Source organism: Anarhichas minor, unplaced genomic scaffold (genome assembly GCF_050575085.1).
Source record: "Anarhichas minor isolate MPS153535 unplaced genomic scaffold, ASM5057508v1 ptg000063l, whole genome shotgun sequence".
NCBI classification, from domain to species: Eukaryota; Metazoa; Chordata; class Actinopteri; order Perciformes; family Anarhichadidae; genus Anarhichas; species Anarhichas minor.
In genome coordinates, this window is record NW_027466509.1 from 946,824 (window position 1) to 970,163 (window position 23,340).

The 23,340-nt window shown below is 41.9% G+C and overlaps 1 protein-coding gene across 1 annotated transcript; it reads right to left on the reverse strand.

Moving 5' to 3' along the window:
- Positions 1-782: 782 nt before the first annotated feature.
- arrdc1a (arrestin domain containing 1a) lies at positions 783-21,428 on the reverse strand. Its single transcript, XM_076078145.1, has 8 exons — positions 21,311-21,428; positions 19,400-19,510; positions 18,886-18,936; positions 7,510-7,664; positions 6,790-6,972; positions 5,890-6,066; positions 3,622-4,144; positions 783-1,860 (listed from the first exon to the last, which is right to left on the reverse strand). Exons 1-8 carry the CDS (start codon positions 21,426-21,428, stop codon positions 1,823-1,825), a joined length of 1,356 nt encoding a protein of 451 aa, XP_075934260.1. The 3' UTR covers positions 783-1,822.
- Positions 21,429-23,340: the final 1,912 nt, after the last annotated feature.

Consider the following 23,340-nt stretch of genomic DNA (forward strand, 5'->3'; position numbering starts at 1 on the left):
TAGGAAACAGTGAGCGCTCTAGTCGCCAGTTGATTTGGCACAACTTATTTATAGTGTAAGCTGTATGTTGAGTACGTTAAGAGCTCTCCGTGTAGCAGTGCTCCAGTGTATGTTTGTGGAGGATGAGACGGAAAGAGTTCAAGAGGAAAGAGGTTCTGAGAAGTGTGTGAGAAGTGAATAAAGTTGCTGCCATCTTGGCGCAGAATGCGGAGCCCCGTGTTTATTATTGTGTTATTATCCTAAAGTAGCGGCGCAACATAAACCCTCGGCCACAGGATTTATTTTGGGCATAAATGAAAAAACTATTATCAAAATATTAAATTAATATTGAAAATATATATGTTTGAGGCCTCAATATTCCACTCTTTGCTAGCAAGTGATAATATACTGTACAATATTTGTATACAATCATTGGAATCTAAAATAAATATATTGCTTTTAACAAACTATAAACTTTTAAACGTTGTCTTGAATAAAGTAATGGTGCACTAAATATATTTGTGATGCATCCTTTTTTATCTTTTGGTGTACTTCCTTTACTGTATATTAAAGTTGGAACAGGCATACATTAAATACAATTAAGAAAAAAAAGTTGTCCTGTAAATTGAAAGGGGTTGTACCTGAAATACATATCTATGGAAAAACATACTTTTAAGCTACATCCCTTTAAAAACACAAGTGTGTCAACTTAAACAGCATCAGAAGGCAGAATCGTGTGTTAATGAAACAACCTCTTACTGTCAGTCAGAAATACGACACACTGGTTGACACAAGTGATTTGAACAGATTTATTGTATTCCAGATAGCAGTTAGAAAACACTCAAAACAATAATAAATAATTAAAACGTTGCCTTTCTGCATGTTTGATGGATTTAACTTGATCAAGACATTTTGCAAATGACATCAAGAATTGCCAAAGAAAAGCTCAAATCAGAGTGATGAAGCACTTCTGTTGACTATTAAAGGAGAGCAGACAGAGAGGGAATGTCTGGTATCTGCAACACACATTCAGCAGGAAGAAGAACACACGAGCATCATTCTGTCTTTACACACAGTTCAAGGACACGAAGCGAACAGAGGATCAAACATGGCAGAACTCTTCAGAGGCTAAACGGGATCATGCATTATATCCTTACAAAAATATATATGTCGCAATAACTGGATCGCTCATTATCACCATAACATTTAAAAACTCCGATCAAAGCCATATCAAAAAGGTTTCTAATCCAGTCTTTAATATTCAACTCAAAATAAATGAAAAATACACCAGAAGAATAGAGATGATTTCACCTGCTTCCAGAAAGCAATATGGTTTCTAAAAAATATATATAAGACTTCAGACTTGAACTTAAGACGAGATCGGTTTCTCTTACACAAGTTTTCATTCATAAAACATTCAAACTTGACATCACAGATGTCATCTAAGTGATTACTAAATAACCCACAACTAAAAACATGAGTCCTGTTGCTGTACAAAGAAATGAAGTCAATTACAAATGATTTCCTTTCACTCAAAGTGCTGAAAGTATAAAAGTATACCAGCAGTAGACAGACAGCTGATTGGCTGCAGCAGGTTTGAAGGAGAGAAGTGAAGGGATGCTTCACTCCAGCTCAATACACTTTCATTTCAAAATGCTGAGTCTCTTACATTTAGAGACTTCAACCTAAATGAACCTCATCACACCAGGTTACATTAACATTCATGTATTGTAATAGTTTTGTCAAAGTAAGTTAGAACCTCTTAAAGGTGCAGGACAGCGCTGTGCTGGATACATAGTGACGTGGTGTCATGCTGGGGGGGGTTGCTGGTTCTTCATCCACTTCATGTGTTGTAGCTCTCATCATAAGAAGGAGGAGCCTCTGTAACAGACAGTCATCATCAGCTGGTTATTACACAAACACAAACACCGTTACATGTTACATATTCCACATGTGAGAGGCACCTCCTGAATGACGTTATGTGTCTTTACTACCAGGCCCTCTGTGTTTACTCTCCCGTCTTTAGCCGATGGTCGTCTAATGTTTTTAGGAGAACATTAACTGGAAATAGAAATATTAAATGTTTTTCTTTCTCCCAAAAATAAACTGGCAATTGTTTCCCCAGCACTGAGTAATATTAATGTTGGTCTGGAATAGATTTTAAGATTGTTTTGTCGGTCTACTAATCACTAAATGGTCTGGACCTCGTCTACTTGTCTGACATGCTTTCAGGTATGTACCCACTAGATCCCTCAGGTCCTCTGGTAGTGGCCTCTTAGTAGTTCCTAGGGTCTGGTCTAAGACCCACAGCAGGGCCCTATTTAGCCACTGTGGCCCCAGCCTGTAGAACGAGCTGCTGGAGGACCTGAGGGGAGCAGAGAGACAACTTAAAAACACCTTTTAGTCTGGCTTTTAGCTCGGGACGAGTTATATTACACTGTGTTTACTCATTTAAATGTCCCTATTTATGTAAATGTTTTACTCATTATGTTCAGCACTTGATGTATGACTTGTGCTACATAAATAAAGTTTGATTGAAGCCCAAACAACCTTCATCAATCTGGTCGGGCAACCTGTATGTAGCCTGAGAGGCAAAACCCAGAGCAAATGAATCCCTTATATATATCAGCATTTTGGTGAACTCTTGACTCGTCTTATCTAGACTGACATCAGTGAAGAATGACTCTGTGGAACACAGTTAAAGTAATCCAAGTCAGAGAGCCTGAAGAAGCCCATTTTATACTGAAATGTCTAATAAAAGGTTATTGACTTATATTGTGGAAATATAGGAAATAGTGTTTCTGGAGCTTAGCCCATTATATAAAGTTAAAGTTAAAAGTTATATACTATATGGTCTTAAGACTTCAGGCTTCAGTCGTCTACCGCAGCTGTGAGAATGAAATGGATTCAACTTTGACTTTATTCCAATCGTCATGTTATAGAACATGTATGCACTTTACCCATCCTAAGCATATCAGATGGACCGGTACACCCCCTCCCTCATGAGCCATGGCCGCTGCATGTATATCCTGTAGTGAGTTCATCCAAAGCACTTTACAATCATATCAGAATATCACTGAATCCATAACAGCAGAGCTGCCTCACATTCCTCAGAACTGCAGCGGTGCACAAAGACACAAAGGCTCTCTGAGTTACACTCCGTCACTGTATAAGCTGAGCCAAAGAGTCTAATGGAGCCAATACAGCCGGACTCAGATTCTACCGCTGCATTATGTTGACAGGTGTATTGTTTTATCTACCCCACTGTGAGCTGCGTAGAGGTTGAGTTCATGGCAGAGCTGTTGTAGTGGATCGTATGGAGTCTGGCTGAGATATAATGATGTGTAAACACATCACTCTGGGGTCCGTTTACTTCTCATTTTACCCTAAATGTAGAACTTGTACTAGTTGCATCTTGTAGGAACAGTGACACACTTTATCCAATAACTTAATTCGTTTTTTGATGTTTTCTTTTACACAGCTGAACTGGAGCGGTTTATCCCAGTAGCACCATGTGCCTTAAAGATGATGAGTAAGTGTTAAACTCCGTCCTAAGTTACAGCTTTGTTCTTCCTTACAAACAACCGTATCCAGTCTACACCGAGCAGCCTGGACGGTGCAGAGAGACAGCTGCCAACTGACCTTGTGGATAAGCAGAGGTGCCGTAGTCGGGAGGCAGGATGAGCGGTGTTGGCATTGAGCTAGCAGCGTTCTCAGGGGGGTACGGTGCTGTGGCTCCTGGCGGCCCACTGGGTGCAGGGCCGGGCCCATTGTGCTGCTGGTTCTGGGGGAAGAAGAGGCCGGGAGCATAGCTGAAAGCATTGGGTGACACCAGCTGAGACTGGCGCTTGTTGGGGAAGCCGTCGTTTGTTTGAGTCCCGCCCTCTGCTCCCTGGTGGTACTCAGCTGGAGGAGCGCTGGGGGGATTATGGGAGGACATCCTGGAGCGAGGGGTGGGACGAGGAGCAGGCTTTGGGGCATGGCGAGGGGGCAGAGCGGGGGAGGAGGTGGAGGTGCTCGGGGTAGAAGCAGATGCTCGTGCGTCTTCAGCTGCAGCAGAGGAGGGAGGAGCTGCTCTTTTGGACGGGTGCAGCTTTTTGTCTAGTGAGACGTTCCCGATGTGGATGGGTAACGTCAACAGGACGTCTGGAGACTTGAGACTGACCTGAGCAATGAGAGGACAAGAGAACGTTAGGTTTCCTGGAGGAATACAGAATGTGAACCCACAACATACTCTTCTGTTTGAGCCTCGTTCTTTAGAAACCAAAATTCAAAATGCACAAACACACAGTCTGTACTGTATATATGTTTAGAGCAGCACATCTAAATACCTACAAGGATACCTGGACCAGTTTCCCTTTGTTTACTGTATGTTCATCACCAACAATATGAACATTTCACAGAGTTGCAACAGACATCTAACAGATATTGTACTGACTTGATACTTGTCCTGTGTTCTATAGATTCTACAGGTAGAATGTCAAACTTAAGCCCTCTCAGACATGGAATCACTGCGTCTTGTGTCAGCTTTCTTCTTCTCATTCACACGTGATTGTTTCAAAGAGAACAGTTGCTGCATGATGTTTGACAGCTTAGATGGAGCGGTTGAAAAGTTAATGACATGAAGGAAGAAGCTTGTTTTCTGTTCTCTCACAGGCTTCATCAGCCATAGAAGCATATCCAACGACCCCCTCGTGTAAATCAATCCTCAAATACACGGAGAACACATTAAAATACTTGTACAAATGTATTACTTTCTTTCATTAGGCGAAAACAAGAAGATAGTTCAATCGGTCTGGGTATAGATCATCTCTACATTCATTGAGATGTAATTCATTCACTTCAGACTTGCACCATGTTGGAAGTGTTACAGAAATAATCTCGGCCTGGCAGTCAGGTTCCATTGGGACGATATAAAGAAAGGGATTAACTAAGTTATGTGGTTAATAAGTGAAGAACAAGTGGGACAGGCCAACATGCTCACATCATCAATTTAAAAGAATGTGGTGTTCCACCGTATCAGATGTAGCACATGGGTCAAGAAGCAGCGATCTGAAGGCTTGTTTGGGTCCAGATTCATATCATCCACTAGTTAGTGAGGCTGTCTGTGCTGTGACCAGTCCTGGAACCTGGTTTGAACATTTCCGATTGAGTGTTTAAGTAATATGTTAATTAATAAACAGTTTCGCTAAAAGTTTCTCTTCAAAATGTGAGATTTTAAATCCGTCTAAACTGCTGGCTGTTAAATGTTTAAGTGTCCTTTCTTTCACAGCAGTTTAGTCATTTAGAAGCTGAAGCGTGATACTGTGGTTCATTGTTGTGTTTACCAGAGAATCTATTGTTCTGAACGTCCGTCTGGGATTGTTGGTGTTTATAACATGTGCTTGCTGTGGAGTTTGAATTGCCTTGTTGTAGTTAAAAAAATGTCAATGTTGATGGATTACTAATTCAGTTTTTCTTTTTAGTTTCGTTGTTTGACCATGTTTGCGGTAGTGTTTTTGTTTTTCCATGTGGCAATGATAGATGTCCCTCAGATGACCAACTGTTTGTCTAACAGTCAAAAACCTGCAACACGTTCTCATCCCAACTCGTCCCATTTTCACGATTTGTCTGATTATTTAACGTTCATTTCTAACGCACTGGGCAGCCCAGCACACGGTGACAGTAAACTACATTCACCATGTCACTAAGCTCCCAGAGTATTCTCTCTGCATGTCTAATAATGACACAAACGGGTTCACATTGTAGTTATTTGAAAGCCGGGTGTGTCTCCTGCAGACACTAGAGGGTGCCCTGTGCGTCGGGATCAGACACCGAGGGGGGCCTGGGAACGAGAACAGAAATATGTAACCGGGACCACTTCTCAAGAAAAGAGTGCTGAAAGTGTGACAGAGGATGAACATATCTTACTTTGACATAATATTCAATCTTTATGAGATCACAGCCAGCCAGGGAGGACTGAGGAAGAGGAGGAACGATGATCTGCTCCTTCCACTCCAGCTCCTTGCCGGCCTTTACCACCCCCCCCTCCACCTCTGCTATCGCCCTCACATCATGGGTGGGCCTCTTCATCTCATAGGTGACTCTCTGAAAGCACAGGTGGACATGAAGAGTACAGTGACTGGGGACCAAGGGACAGACAGGACAGGACACCATCTGCTGTCTGAAGACTCAGTTATTCAACGCTTTCTGCATTTGTACTAAAACTCTTCATTTCAATCTATTAAACGATTTGACACATAATCACCTTATAAAGTTGGTGTTAATTCTTTCTGGGTTTCATTCATATTAAACGTGGTCTATTGATCCATCGGTAATATCAACATATTGATTAGTGCAATTTAATCTTGATATCTCACAGTAGCTCGTATACGTTTCAGAAGGTAAAGAAGTACACCACGAAGTACACCACGGAGTACACCATGAAGTACACCACAGAGTACACCACAGAGTACACCACGGAGAACACCACGGAGTACACCACGGAGTACACCACGGAGTACACCATGAAGTACACCACAGAGTACACCACGGAGAACACCACGGAGTACACCACGGAGTACACCACGGAGTACACCACGGAGTACACCACGAAAATAGAGAAATCAGCAACAGAAAAAGATGAAGATAAAACGAATCAAATCACAAGTTCAATACATTACAAATAAGTGTAACATATTGTATACTTGCCTATATTGGGAGATCTGGATTAGTACTATCTGGAGGTAGTTCTTTGATACAGTACATGTGGGTCCAGAAGCCTGAACAGGACCTTCTCCTCGCAGGTTGAGCCAGAACTAAAGTGTTTACCTGCATGAGGCTGGCGGCCATGTTGCCTGTGGTCTTCCCCGACTGGTTGTGGATGTTGACCAACACCTGGATGATCTGGCCTGGTGTGTAACCCTTCATGTTGGACTGGGCCTTCAGGACCACCGTGCCTGTTTTCAGCAGCATGTAGGAGAACTCCTGCTTCACTTCAGATGAACAGGTTCCCTGCACGGAGAAGGGCAGCGACACAACGCCAAGACTTTTAACAAGACTCACATCGATACACGTTCGCTAAAGGAACATTCACATTCGCTCAGTGGTTTTATCTGCTCGTTCTATTACGAGGTGGATGACGAGATTGATCTCCATCTATCTCATGAGGGTGTTAAGTACAGAGCTGGAGTCAAGACATGGTTATCACAGCTTAGAATGAAAACTAGAAGCAGTAGAAACACTATCATGTTGATGTTATTTTGCAGCGATGGATGATTTTTGAATCACTCAGACAGTAGCAGCTGTGCGAGCAGTGGAGAAAGGTGCGTTTGACAGTGCTGCTGACTAGTAGCTGCTGCTCTGTTTAATATGTATTCATACAAAGAGTGCATAAAGACTTATTCAGGACTTGAGACTTGTTGGTTGGTCTTGACCTGGGACTTGAGTCAGGAGTTCCTTTGCAACAATGTTGGTGGTGTGTTGTTGAACTCTGAAGATGAGACCAGTCTAAGCAGTCACAGAATGACCACACACACACACACATCTCACCCATATGTCTGGCACTTCATTCAGGTTGAGGAGTCTCAGGAGGTAGAAAGCTTTCTCCGTGTTGTAGTCTTTGCCAAATCGCGGCGTTTCAATAAACGCTCTCACTCTGTAAACGATGCGACCATAGTTGCCTTCAAAAGATGTTGGAGCAGATTCTGTGGGAAAGAAGTCAAATCAGTATCAGTGTTCTCACACGCTGTCCAGTGCAACTCATCTCAGAGATTTGGCATGTTTTGGAGAATATTTGCAAGGTTTTTTCTGCCTCTTTCAGTCGAGAATTATGGAAGCAGCGTTTTGTTAATCATAAGCAAACTCAGGAGGCTCACAGTCTCAATACACAGCAGCAGACTAGGGCCGTCTTTCTACATGTGAAAGTTCTATTGAGATTGTTGAATGACGCTTTTAATGTCTTCATATTTTATGACACGATTACCCTAAAAAATATGGGAAATATATGTCTTATTGTAGTTATATAAATGTAATTTGTGGAGCTGTTACATCAGGGGTCTCAAACTCATTTTCACTCTGGGCCACATCAGCATCATGGTCGCCCACAAAGGGCCGGTTGTAAATGTAACTACTCCTAACATATTGGTAAATAACTGTCTCTGCATTTGATTATTGTTTATTCAAGTGTTAAAATATTGTACATGCAGTTATATAAATGTAAAAATATATTTAAGCACATTTCTGTTATTATAACTTAAATCCTTTTAATTTAGGGTTAAGAAACCCACATTACTCTATCAAAGATCAAACTATTAAAGACAATATTGTGGTATATTTTCAGGTCTTACACAGTACAGCGAAGACCCCAAGTGTATTTGTCTTAGATGAAAACCAGATGTGCAGGAGACCAGGGGCAGAAGGGTGGATGTGTAGAATGAGGAGGCCACATACATTCTCTTATGTTCCGCCCAGATGTTGCATGACATGTACCCTATATAAAGATGAAGCGAGAGCCCTAAAGGCAGGACTTTTCGGATTCGACTTGAGACCTCCGGACGATCTAGACGTCCGTAATGGCATGTGTTGCTTGTTTGTAATAAACTTTATTATACCAGCAAGAACAGTGTCCACGGAGCATCCTTCCTCATCACTTCAACAGAACTGTCGCATGCAAGATACGACAAAGATGGCGTCACGAACAGGATCGGAGGTGGCCTTGCAGTTTCCTATTGCCACTTCACATACGGTGAGATCTCTCGATTGAATGCTGGTCATAAATTGGGGCTGTTATGTGGAGTTGTTAGGTGGAGTTGCTTGGACACACCGTAAATTAAGAACCTTCTTGTTATGGACATGTCCTGTTGATTTGATGTTTAAAGTGAGGCTCCGTGCTAAATTTAATGTAAAAAAGGGGGAAGATAAAAAAGTGAAGAAAAAGGAAAAAGGAATAGTTTAGAATAGCTTCATGGTAACGATAAGGTGTGCTAAACAGTATCGTGCAAGATTAATGAAGAGGGGCCCTCAACTTCTTAACGGTAAGACACATGCATATTAGTCACCGCGTAACGATGGCTCTGACATAGTCCGGAATTAAGTTAGAAAAACAAAAAGGGGAGAAACCTGGATCCAGGTAATTTGAATAAATAAATGTAAAAGGTTAAAGGAAAGAGTGATAAGGAAATAAAGGAAATGATCATATGATTGAGCCGCAAATCAGATAGGTAGAGCCCTCAAGTGTAGGAGCATGTAGTACGGGCCGCGTAAAACCTGAAACGACATCTTATGGTCAGTTTAATAACTGGAGTGTAAATTCACAAATTCGATTGACTGTTACCACTCTGACATTGGTTGACGAACGGTGTCTGATGCAGCCTCTCATCGAATATTTACACCTCAGAGGTAGCATAAATTTTCTCTCTTGGGAGATACAGAGAATTTCGTTGCCAGTTGAACTGTTGGGTTCAGTTGGAGTTCACTAAATGCTACAATGTTTAGGGAAGGGGTTCAAGTTAGGAATAATATTCATGTATGCTGTTAACGGGACCGAAGGGGTTCATAAGAGACTAAATCATTGCCTGTTTCTTGTCTGTTATGCCATTTATGGTGAATGCGAATTGAGAAGGGAGGCAAGGCAGTGGACCAGCACATCACGGAGTGTGGCTGGCTGACGTCCAAGGGGAGGCTTCCGTTTCAATCTACTAAAGGCCGGTACAAATTTATCTACAGACTCTTTATGCATTTTCCATAGTGGTATGTGTTCTCAGTCGTAGGTAATATTGAGGGTACACATATAAACCTGCTTTCATTTATAAGCCTAAGAGGATACTGACCTGCTCCTATACACATGAAAGAATACATGCTCTATGCAGATAGGAGAAATAAATAAATAAATAGAAAACTTGGCAACTGATTGACCAGTTAATGCATTTAATTAATTAATGGCATATGATTGTTTGGTCTAACCTCTGCTGACAATTGCAGATGTCCATTTTTGTTATTGTGCGTGGTTTGTTCTGATCTGTGCTGTGGTGTACATCAATATGGTGACTGTCTGATGATATGAGCTGAATATTGGATAATTGATTGATTTGTTGATTGATTGATTGATTTATTTGTTAATTGGTTGATTGGTTAATGTGTTAATTGGTTGATTGGTTAATTGGATAATTGAAGGGGGGAAGTAATCTAAATAGCCTTGAGTAGTTTTAATTGTAGCAATTAATTCTTAAAGTACAATAACGGAAAATAAGAGGAAGTCATTATAATGGGAAAAAAGAACACTAAAAATCCAAAAGTAATCACTCCTGTTGAAGTGGTACAGAAGAATAATCCTCTAATTAGAGGCATTGCAAACATTGCAAAAATATCGGAAAAATGGCATAAACGCTGGCCTGAAATTGACCAACCATGGCCAGTGGAGGGGACTCTTAACCCAGATGTAATTAAAATAATGCTGGTACTTGTATCAACATACAAGGCAGAGCAAAAGAAGGGAAAAAAGGGGAGAAAACGCAAGGAGAAGAGGCAAGTGGAGCTTGGCATTCTCCAGTTGTTTGAAAATGAGGGACAGAAACTGATCAAAGCTGCAAACGATAAGAGGGATAAAGATGCAGAAGAAATAAAACAAAATACAGAACAAACAGAAAAACTGATGAAAGCCACCAATTCATTGTTCTCACATATGAACCCAGTGAAGGGACCGCCACCTTATGAGGTAGGGACAAAGTCCAAGAAAATCTATCCTCAGATCCCAGTGATCAGTCAGGAGGGTGACTACCGTATCAGAAACGAGGAGGACATAATAATAGAAACAGGACGAGCGGAGACAACTATAACGATGCATCCAAGATCCAAAAGTAAGAAGAAAACAAAGTTTGAAGAAGGGAAGCAAGGGCGGAGCCATGGATACGAGAGTGACCAAAGCGACCAGGACGGGAGCAGGGGAGGATATGACCCTGAAGTCAGGCGGATGCTGGCCAGAGCGGAAAAGAAAGGAAATGTTAGCTCTGATGACAGTGGGGATGAAGAGAGCAGTGAAGAGGAAGCCCGGAAGACTTTGAGAAAGGTCGAAATAAGCATAGACCGATGCATCCGTGAACGACAAAAAACTCATAGGCCAGAAGAACGAAGAGAACTAGAGTACCAGCTGGAGGAATTGCGGCTTCGGAAGGAAGAGGTAGAGAATGCAAACTTCAACCAATCTGCCACGAAAGATAGAGTGCGCTCTAGAAAACAGTTGAATCCCAGCAGGATGACTCCCGTGGTCATCCGAGGACGGAATTTGGAGTATAAGCCTTGGCAGAGTACAGATATGTCAAACATACTTGAAAAGTTACCTACTCTTCAAGATGGAGCACATCCTTGGATTTCGAAGTTGGAAGAGATCCTGGTGGGAGAGCAACCAGCCATGGGAGATATCAAGAGACTCTTGGCCAACCTCGTTGGAATTCAAGCTATGGGAGAGATTCTACAGAAAGCTGGACTTAATCGATATGTGGGAACTGCTGTGAATGATTCAGAGCTGTTTGCTGCAAATAGAGGTCAAGTGTGCAGGGCGCTGAAAGACACATTTCCGACAAATGCACATCCTGACAATATTTTTATTGAACCACTGGGACAAGAAGAAAACCCGAGGGCCTATGTGTCGAGAGTTCATCAAGTGTGGAGAAACGTCACAGGAAATGACCCGGATTTGAATCAAATGGAGCGGTCAATTTTGCGAGCCCGAATACAGAAGGGGTTGCCCCTGCCAGTGAGAAGCAAGTTGGCAGAGGTGGTTGGTCTTGGAAGCATGACAAAGGGTGTCTATACGGATCATATAGCCCACCAAGTGGAGCTGTATAGGAAAAAGGAACATGATCAGAAAGACCAGGACCAAGAGACCATCAGGAAACTTAATCAAATACAACTGACGGACAACAGGAAGATGGAGAAGAAGCAGGCTCTGGTTATGCAGAATCAGGCTCCACTAGATCAACTAGTACCACAGCCTCAGCCGAACCAGGTTCAGCTCCAATCGTTCCAGCCACCGCCGGTGAGTCCATTTGTCTCTTACCCACAGCCAGCTTTTGATCAAGCGCAACCCTGGAGAGGAAGAGATCAAAGAAACTTCGGAAGAGGAGGAAGGGTTAATCCAAGCTTTCAACAGCAATCAAACGAATGTTATACTTGTGGACAACCAGGCCATTTTGCTCGCGAGTGCAACAGGTCAAGAAATTTCTACTAAAGAAGTACTAAAGGGGTTCAGAAACAATTTACTACAGTAACCACTCCAAGGGTGATTAGTACACAGAGGAAACTTGTTACGTTAGTTCCAGGAACAACTAAGAATATTCATACAACTACTCAGACTACTACTCTAGCTAGGACTACAAAGGGGATGAATGCTACAACAGTGACAACATCTGTGGCACCTACGACATTTGTAAACATAACGCGGACATCTAATATGACATCTCGGACATTTAAGGATGTGATTAATGCAACCCAGAAGCTAATATCAAAAATAGAGCCTAGCGTGAACAACAGTAATGACATGGTTGAAGTTAGAGAACAAAGGATGGAAGAGAAGCATGTAGAGTCATCCATGACTGCTCAGAGGACTATTTCAAACGTAGATAATAACTTTGGTGACTCTGATCAGGCACCAGAGTACATGATGGATCAATACCATACAGTACAAAAGAGGGACACTAAATGGAAGGCATTGCAGTGTTAGTTCTGATTTTGGTAGCGCTCGTTCTGTCGTTGTGTGTGATGTTTTGTTTTGTACGCTGTTGTTGACCTTTGCAAAGGCAATGATAATTAGATGGGTGGGAGTTGTGCTACCTGGCGATCAAACTCTGATGCCATTATTACATGAAGCTGACACGGACATGGATGAGGATGACGCAATAAAGATCGAAGTGGTGGAGGAATATCCATTTTGAATATCTCATGATTATAATCCTATTATTTACCTCTGTTATTGCTTGCGTAGTTTGTAGTGTTGATTTTGTTTTGCTCTTTCGAGACTTTGTTTAGTCTCGAAGGGGGGGTATGGAAACAAATGAACAATATGATTAATGGACATTATGAGTTATAATCTCACATTTTACTTATAGAAGTGTTATTATTTGGTGTTGATGTTTTAATGAGTATCTGTTCTGTATGCAAAAGATACTGGCCTTCTTTTCTTTCATTCTAGAACATATTGGGGGAAGACCACTGGGAGGGTGGTGGATTGTCAGGGACTCCGATGGGCTGAATGGATTCAGACACTTCAAACATGAAAACATGAAAATCTGAAGGACTCTGAACGTGGACTGGCGATACAACATCCAGATTCAAGACATCTTCGATACTACACCTGAGTCACGGCTGCTGAGAAACTGCAGCGTTATACAGTCTCATGTCTTCACTGAAATGTTACATTAGTATTATTAAAAATTAATTTTCGTCTTTGTATATTAAATGCTTGGGAAATGATGGTTTCTAAATATAATGGGACCTCGGATGTTTTCTTTTTCTCGATGTTTAGGGACAGTGGGGTAGGCAGGAAAAGGTCCATAGAAAGGTGCGATGGGTCGACCAGCCTGACTTTGGACATTGTTTTGTTTTGATTTGCTGAGTGTTCCATATGTATTTGCTTAAGTCATTTCCTTACACAAATTGCTAAATTTCTCATTTCAGTGTTTTGGAGTATTACTTATGGTTGCCTTGGCAGAGGGACCGTGAGAGAATTTTCCTGTTTACATTGTTTAATGGATATTTCAAGAAAAATTAGCTGCCTAACAGGTTTTTCACTCTCACTTTTATATACTCCGTACCGTTGCTTTAATGTTAAAAAGGACGGGTTGTTAATTTTGTCATGATCATACACTTGTATGTCTCTTCTGTTATTTTTTCGAGACTTTGTGCAAGTCTCGAAGGGGGGAATATGTGGTATATTTTCAGGTCTTACACAGTACAGCGAAGACCCCAAGTGTATTTGTCTTAGATGAAAACCAGATGTGCAGGAGACCAGGGGCAGAAGGGTGGATGTGCAGAATGAGGAGGCCACATACATTCTCTTATGTTCCGCCCAGATGTTGCATGACATGTATCCTATATAAAGATGAAGCGAGAGCCCTAAAGGCAGGACTTTTCGGATTCGACTTGAGACCTCCGGACGATCTAGACGTCCGTAATGGCATGTGTTGCTTGTTTGTAATAAACTTTATTATACCAGCAAGAACAGTGTCCACGGAGCATCCTTCCTCATCACTTCAGCAGAACTGTCGCATGCAAGATACGACAATATCAAAGACAAATATCAAACAAGTTATTACAATAACTTTGTTCAATGCTTAAAATCCTTTCAAGGGTGCGTTTGTACAATCCCACGTGAAGTATTTCATGTGTTGTAAAGACACGTTTAAAGTAGTCTTCAATGTACTCACAATACATTTACATGTCACATGTACAGTAACCAGCCAAAGAGCTGCTTATGACTGTGTTTAAGTATCTCATCATTTTGACTTTCTATCATAGTTATGACTTTCTATCTCAGAATTATGACTTTCTATCTCATAATTTCGACTATGGGGACATTTTTATTATCAAGTCTAACTTAAAAAGAAAAAAATATATATTTTTTTAAATTTTTTTTTTTTTTGCTGGCGGATTCGTGGGCCACATAAAATGACGTGGCGGGCCGGGAGTTTGACACCATGTGTTAGATGCTTGTAAACCGCCCTGTTAATACAGGTGTGTGTGTGTGTGTGTGTGAGGTTAAACACTTTCTGAAAAGCTAAAGGACAACAAATATGGAATAAAGAGAATATTTCATTCATAAAAACATGGGAATTTTCATTATGCTTACATTTCCAAAGTTTACTGCATGTAACAGTGCCACGCCCCTCACGGTGTGTGTGTGTGTGTGTGTGTGTGTGTGTGTGAGAGAGACAGAGGGAGAAGAGAATGCAATGTTTCTGTAAGTTGTCAACAACAACTCGAATGTCAGCATTATGAATAAAGCTTTAAACTATTTGGTATAGCTCTGATGGAGACCAATTTAAAATAAATTATATATATATATATATATATATATATTTTGTAATATGATATTTTTTCTATAAACTGATAGTACGCAGAGCCATGACATCATACCTGTGGGATAATGCCAGTAAATGGGAACAGAATTACTGCTCACAGTATATAAGATGACAATGCTATACAGGGACTTTCTCCAGACTCCCCTGTAATGTATACCCTTTCAAAACCTGACAAATGATCAGTTATTTTCTTCACTTTTTCACGTGAACATGAAAAAGACAAGACTTAGACTGCCTTGTCAGCAAGGCAGTGACAGCAGCCATTTAACTCCAACATCATGGATCAATTCCAGCCTTGTGACCATTGTTTGATGACGTTCCCCTCTCTCTCTAGTCTGGGTATCCACACTGTCAAATAACGGCAGAAATGCCAAACAAATAACCATGCGTGTAGAGCGTGTCCTGATGCACCTGCACAGTGAAAGCACACGTAGTTCAGATCTGAGACAGATTGAGATTCTCAACAGTGGAATAACCGGTCGGGTTGCTTTTGAGTTTCTGTTGTGCTTCTTGTCACACCAACGAGGCTTCACCTGGTAAGTGAGTGACGAACAAAGTCTAAACACACAGAATCAACATGGCAACGATGTGCAGACAGGAAGTGAGGGACACGGTGTGTGTTCATGATGTTCACCAAAGATCAGGATGTGACAAAAAAGCCACAAAAAGTAATACAATTCTGAAATGGTTTATGATAAGAAACTCAAAGTGGACGGATTTGTACAAACATATTTATGGAAGTTATTACACATCACGAGGTACGAATCTTATTACCAAAAGACACAGAAATGCTTTCTCGTGATCCATTGAACGATGTCATCATCTTTAACCAACTATGAGAACATATTACATTAGAATGACAAACTCCTGTTTCACCACAATCAGAATGATCTCACTGTTGTTTAAGAGTCAGAGGTTTGCTGATGTCGACAGAGTGCAGTGGAATGAATAAGTGGAACAAACTGTTGCTGACGTAGGCATCAGGTGACGGGTTGTGGTGGAGGTGGTGGATGGAAATCTTGAGGAGAAACGTTGGCATAAGGGACACGCCCCTTACCTCTTTTATTCAAATGCTACTTCAGATCACTTTTAATAATTGTGTCTGTTTTGTGTCTCAAACAGTAAAGGTCAAGTCTGTTACAGGAAGTGCTTCCATAAAGCACTTCCTAAAGCAGTTTTCTTCCCTATTAATAGCAGCTTTATAACCTCCTTTGTCACCCACGGTATATTATTAGGGGACATTTATATTTGTTTACAGGGAATGAAAACTCTATTTTCACACGGGACTCTGGTATCCTGTCAGACAGACAGGTCTCTGTAAAACACAGCAGGTTGCTCTGTGGGAATCGTATCTCAAGTAGGCTGAAAACTCATCCACCTTATTAGCCAAGGAGCGGACATTCCCCCTCATAGTGGAGTGTAGCACAGGTTTGTACCCCCGCCGACTGTTCCTGACCTGCACCCCAGCTCTGCGGCCTCTCTTCCTGGTCCTGGGCTTGGTATCCGACCAATCAAAGTCCACATCCTGTCCACCTGACGCAGGAGGCCGCAGCTGAAGAAGCTCTTGCCGACTATAGGTGATGAAAAGTAGGCCTGGTTCGCTCCCGAAGTGTTTGAGCGGCTCTCCAAACAATGCAACAAAGCCACAGGAGGCAAAAGTGCGATTGTTAAGTGTTCTCGTCGTCAAAGTTTGATCACGCTGATGATCATGAATCAGAAGGTATCGAAAACAATAAAAACGCATCAGAAGTATAACCAGAGTCGTCGGCAAGGGGGCGGCACCTCTATGTTACTCTCCTCCAATCACAAGCACGCATTTGCCCACTGAAAATCTGCATAAGCCAAACCGGCCAATCAGGACGTGTCTACGTGATCACATGCGGACTCCACAGTATATAAGTCAGCACACCCCTCTGCTTCTCTTCAGTGAAAGGCAATCTGCCCACTGACTGCTCATCTCTGCAAATGGAGTCATCGGCAAAACCTCATCAGTGCCCGTCATGTCCCGGCCTCACAGCTCGGACAGATCTTCATGCCTGCTTGGGGTGCCTTAGCATACACCACACAGAGTGTTCAGCAGCCACCGACCTGCCAAGTCTGAAGAGCGTTGCCCAAGATTCGACGCCAGAAGCAGAAGGATCATTTCAGACGCTTTGCTGTGATGAGAGCGAGCCAGAGCCCGAGACAGACGAGGTAGAGATCCTCACCCCAACCACAACGCTTGGCCACTGCCTCCGGTCATCCCTGCCAAGACATCGGCTTCGTCTGCAGATAATGATGACGACAATATGTCATCAGCAGCCACAACATCAGCATCCCAAGTCCACCGCCAACATCTCTCCGTGGGGACATCCTGCTAGTGATGAAAACTAGGGCGGGACGTCCCACAGCTCGTCGCTCGTCCTCGAATACAGTTTTACGAGTAGTGGCAATGCAGCTGCGTGTTAACAGAAGGGATGGATAGGGCACCGAGACTGGTTTATTTTCTCCAGTTCTACAGCGCTCATCCTCTGCTTATCCAGGACCTGTTACAGAAGCAAGCTGTGTCTTTCGTCCCCATTCACGACAGAAAGAGAGGGTTTTACCAGTGTATGTCCGCAAGACATTCGGTTTGTTAACCATCAACCATGAAGTTACTGGAATTGGTTTAGTCGGCCAATTGCTTGCGAGGTTACCCTCAGATCAAACCCCTACTTTGTACCCAAGAACGTGAGGAGTCCTTTCAGGCTGAAGGTTATACTGCTGGATGCTTTTCGTCTTCCACCCCATGTGGGGGACAGGGAGGGAAGTTAAATCTGCGATTCCCAGTTTGTGCCTTTGTCAATGTGTCTTTGGGGAAGACACTTAACCCAGAGTTGCTCTCGTAGGCTGTGCCTGCGGTGTATGAATGTTAGTCCTGATGGGCAGGTGGCACCTTGCATGGCTGCCCCTGTCATCAGTGTATGAATGGGTGTGAATGGGTGAATGACCCAGCACTTGAGTGGTTGTAGGACTAAAAGGCGCTATACGAGTACAAATCCATTTACATCCAGCAGACACAGATTAACACAAGCATTCATTAGAAGGCGTTTTGGTCTCCACCAACTCCTGAGAGAAAATGACTTTTTAGCTACAAGATACTCCACTATGTTCCCCAGCTAGTATCTAACTCTGTCTGTCTGCAGTTTGATGCAGAAGACGTAGTGTACAGTGGCTTTATCAAAGCTTTACCCTGAATACAGCTGCTGCTAATGAGAGCGGTGAGAGTGAAACAAAACAGTTCAACTGTGTCTCCTTAAACCAAAACAATGAGCTGACAAAGACTAAAATGTTCCTCACAGATGAGAGGAACTGCAGAGTGGTGATCATTGCCTGTCGGTTATTTCAAATAAGTGACCTCATTTATATTACACATGGTCATTGGATCCACTGTTATATTGATTAGAGCAGCTTTTAGGTGTTGCGATTTGAATGTTGATCTAAAATTGTCAAATTCAAAGTACTGCCTCTGCATAATAACTTTGGCTGGTTTACTTTAGTGCAATATTTTACACAACACTCATAAGCCCAGTGAATGATGGGATAAGAGCCCCATCCTCAAGGCTGCTGAACCACAAGACCAGTAGAGTAAATATCAACATGCCTGGACATGTCTGTCTGTCAACACACACACACACACACACACACACACACACACACACACACACACACACACACACACACACACACACACACACACACACACACACACACACACACACACACACACACACACACACACACACACACACACACACACACACACACACACACACACACACACACGAAAGAATGTGCAGGGACAAGTGTTCATCCCATCACTCCACGCTCCTACCTGGTATGAGGAACTTGAAGGGGAAAGTGTGTTCTCCCTGTTTCATGGTTCCTGTAGGTACAAAGAGAGCACAGATAGATCAGCTGAAGCAGCAACAATCGCTCTGCTGTTTCCCACCAGCCAGGTATGCCTCCGGGCTGCATGCAGTATACACAGTGGCAAATGGGAACCTTCCACTACAGGCCTCACACTTCAAATATTTTTCTCACACTTACTTTTTAACCTTTACATTATGGAAAATAAAACTATTGTTTCGTTGCCATAAATGTGTCTAAGACCTGTGAGTGGATCGTGTTTCACCCTCTGTGGTAAACCAACGCACGAGCAAATATGTAAGGCTAGCTGAGCGATCTGATCTGTGACTGGACACTTTCCTCTATATGAAGTTCATATTATGAACAGTTACGATGTGGTAAACTGCACTTATCGAATACTAACAGCAGGATGGATCAAACCTGTGGATGAATAGATGGATCAGTTTTGTAGCAAGCACTTCAATTGTTCGGCTTCGTACCTTTATCTGCAACAGAGATGGTGCTGTTGAAGTACTGCTCCTCCTCAGTCCATGCGGTGTCATTGACCTTACTGGTGATGCCACAGAAACCGTTGCAGTTCACTTTGATGGCTGCAAACAAGAATACACAGATTTGTAATGTTAGCCACAGAGCCAAGCTAAGCAGCCGCACCATGAAACACTTCTCAAAAACTGTGCAACTAGAGCATTGGAATAAAGTAAATAAAGTGCATATTGTATTATCATCTTTACTAACATGCCACAACATTTGAAGATAAAATACATACTGAATTATGTTCTTATTGTGTCGCTGACCAATCTTCATTTACATGTAGATGCAATTTAAAGGACATTTTAAATCCGTTTAAAACAGGATTTATTTTATTTATATATATATATATATATATATATATATATATATATATATGGATACTAGTCGCAAAAGTATCGCTACACCATTGTCGAAAGAATTGCGTGACAGTAAGCTATATGGATATCTTTGCACAGCCCTGATTAACTCTATTAAGTGTAAAAACAATATTAAAGGAACACTGAAACAGTCCTCTAGTGACCTCATATCCATTGTATCTGATTTGTAATGCAATGTCAATATTTGCCCAGTAATGTCTCGGGGCCCAACCCTACTGATAATCCATCAGTGAGTCAAACTCTTGTTTGAGTCCGTTTCATGTGTCAGTCGGACCAGCTCTACCTGAAGAGGAATGTAAGCAGTCAGACAGGAACTCTCAGACACACAACAGCTGCTCTCAGCAAGCCAACCAACAACAGAGAGAGACGCAACACTCCACAATGATCTCAAGGAGAAAGAGTCACTTAATAATCAGGGCAGAATGGGCTCCAGCACATGTTCAACAGGTGGAAACCTGGTAAATGGCTGAATGTACGGAGCGCCAGAGGTCAGAAACGAGCAGTTAATGAGTGGAACCACCTTCAGACAGAAACATCGTCTGTGCCAGTACGTGAACGCAGATGAAGACACCAGACACAGCTGTTACAAACGTACAACCCCGAAGAGCATCACACAGAGAAAAGCACAACGCTTAAGATGTTGGACTGCTCACTAACAGAGCACGTACACATGGAGGAACACCAGCCGAGAGCTGCAGGAGACTCACGTAGAGCATCACGTCACAGAGAGGAATGTACACAACATCCTTCGTCTCTAGAGTTTACATTTTAGATTAAATCTGATATTTTTTAGATGTTTTTAGGTAAATATAAAATCATCAAATTATTTCCCCAAAATGTTTTCATTGTGTGTATTCGATTTTTTTGTTTTACTGTAAGATGAAGTGCTTTGTTTCGGGCTGAGAAATGTCTAAAATAACCATTAAAAACACGTTGATTATGTGAAAGATATGATCCACAAAGACAAAGACATGCAGACCGTCTTAGATGAAAGCTTCATGTTTTAATACGGTTTTCATGTTGGGATTTGTTTTTCTAACAGACCAACAGTTTATTAAATGCATATAGCATTTAATAAACTGAATTATATTTTTGATGTGTGGTCACATATTTGTGTGGGAGTGGGACCTGCGATTCCTCGTTTTACAACAGTTCGGGTCCTGTGTCTAGTGTTATGAGAGTGGGAGAAATACCATCAGCCCACACGGTCTCATTGAGCCCTCATTGAACCGGTCTACAGGACCATCACACGGACGTTATGAACCGGTCTACAGGACCAGGACCAGCACACTCCCCCCCCCCCATCACTGCAGATCCGGACTACCACGTTCATTCCAACACCAGCAGGTTATTCCCAGTGAGTGCGGGAGGCCTCGTTACAGTCCATTGTGGTCCAAAACATTTACTTCCTTGTTTAGCGACGGCAGCGTTCTCCCACCAGGTGCGCAATGTGTGATAGCAGCGATGTTAGCGGACTCTCACCTTTACACAGCAGCGGCTGGCCCAGTTTGAATGTCACGGTTCCGGAGATGGACTCGCCCGGAGTGTACATCTCTTTGTTCTTTTTAAACGTGATCTCAAACTCCTGAACTTTCCCCATGTTTCCCCGCTCACAGCAGAAGTGACTGAAGATCACCTGAGCGCACAAACAACCTGCGCATTTACCACCCTGTGGCCCCGCCCTCTCACCTGACGTCACTGACGTGTCCCAGATAACAAAGATCATCAGGTGTTGGTGATTAATCTTTATTGTTGTGAGGAGACGTGACGTTTGTTTAGAACAACACTGGACATTCTATAAATACAAATGTAATAATAATAATAACAACAATAAGCCTTTGAGTTACAAGACAAACCAGCTGGCAAATGTCACAGTCTTTAATGTTTTAATAATTGCACATATTTACATACACCCTAAAGTTTAGACAAACCACCCCGGAAAATGTGAAACGAGTCTAACGAGCACGCGCAGATAGTTGTCGGACCACAGATGGTAAATGAGATATGGTATATTTCAATTCAATTCATTTGTAGCCTATTATCACAAATCACACTATTGAAAGAAAAACAATTGAAAAATGATTACTACTAATAATAACAGTGGATATAATAAAATAATAAAATAAGATCAGGAATAGTAATAGAAATGTGTCTAATACTAATAATAATGATCGTAGCAGTGGGTGTCAGGCAGCAAGTAGAACCACGATCCATGAAACCTGAGGAGAGACGCAAAGTTAGTAATGAGCATTAATGGGACATAAATATATACAGAAGGAGAGGAAGAGGAAGAGGAAGAGGAGCTCTGTGTATCCTGACAAGTGCCCTCGTCTGGATTTATAGCAGCATAGCTGGTAGGGATGGGAATCACCCACGATACAATATCATCTTATTATGATTTAAAATATTTTGCGATATATCTGAAATAACATATTGCGATTTATTACCTTTCTTCAACTGCAAAAATTGCCGTATATTAACAGCTGCTCTCTCTAATAAGATAAAGTTTTCACTCGTTCATCTCACTTCAGTCATTTTATTGCATCATGCACCTGATAAACAGTCTACTGTCCAATCTGACTGTTAACTCAGCACCTCTAGTGCACCAAACAATGATTGTTACCAGAAGGTTTGATTTGTATTTGTAATTCAGAATGTCACAATATGACATTCTGATATCACGATTATGGTCAGAGGACACTGTTTCATGGTATATTATGGCCTATAGCCAACAAATTCAAATGATTAGGAAATAAAAGATCATATTTGTATCGATCACATATCACATTAATAATTGTGACATGTGATCATGTGTTGTCAGCTGCTTACAGCTCGTGTTAGGAAGTTAAACAGCTCATAATTCATAATATCTATTGAATGTTGCTGTGAAAACATTTCCTTTAAACAACTGGATTCAAGTTTCTCAACAAAAACTACTTTTTACAAGATAACATTTGAACACATCATGATAACGTTATAATTTACCATCGTCCAATACTCACGTTACCATGGTGGAACTAAGTGGAACCTCCCAGCACAGCTCTGCTCCATACGTGTTGCTGCCAGCGTTCTCTCTCCTGGTTCCAACACACACACACACACACACACGTGAGAGGAGATCTCATGCACACGCAAACATGTCTCGCAAGACTCGTTTTCACAGGGAAACAAATTGATAAACCTGCAAAGAATGAACCAAATGATGAAATGACCGATCAGACAATAAGATCTGTCAGTGGAGAAAGAGGAGGATATCGGGGCTGGAAAAAAATGCAAGGTGTCAATAGTACAAATAAAAGCTTACAAAGGCAGCAAGACAATACAACCTGTGCTATAGTTCTCCTGCAAACAAAGAGTCCAAAGAAACCAGTGAGTACTTGTAAAATAACTGGACTACAAGTGGGTGATTTGGATGGCAATAACTATATTGATCTCCAATAAACATACGCTCAAATAAAGGTACCAACGACAAAGAGAAACATTTTCTCTCAAAATGACCTCAGGAGGCCTTA

What these genes read in the sequence shown, in the direction of transcription:
- arrdc1a (XM_076078145.1), bottom strand. Translation starts at nt 21,428, where the DNA reads ATGGGGAAAGTTCAGGAGTTTGAGATCACGTTTAAAAAGAACAAAGAG. An exon ending in CCAGCCGCTGCTGTGTAAAG is followed by an intron (nt 19,511 to 21,310) that starts GTGAGAGTCCGC and finishes TCTTGTTTGCAG; the next exon opens with CCATCAAAGTGAACTGCAAC. An exon ending in TGGCCGCCAGCCTCATGCAG is followed by an intron (nt 6,067 to 6,789) that starts GTAAACACTTTA and finishes CTGTGCTTTCAG; the next exon opens with AGAGTCACCTATGAGATGAA.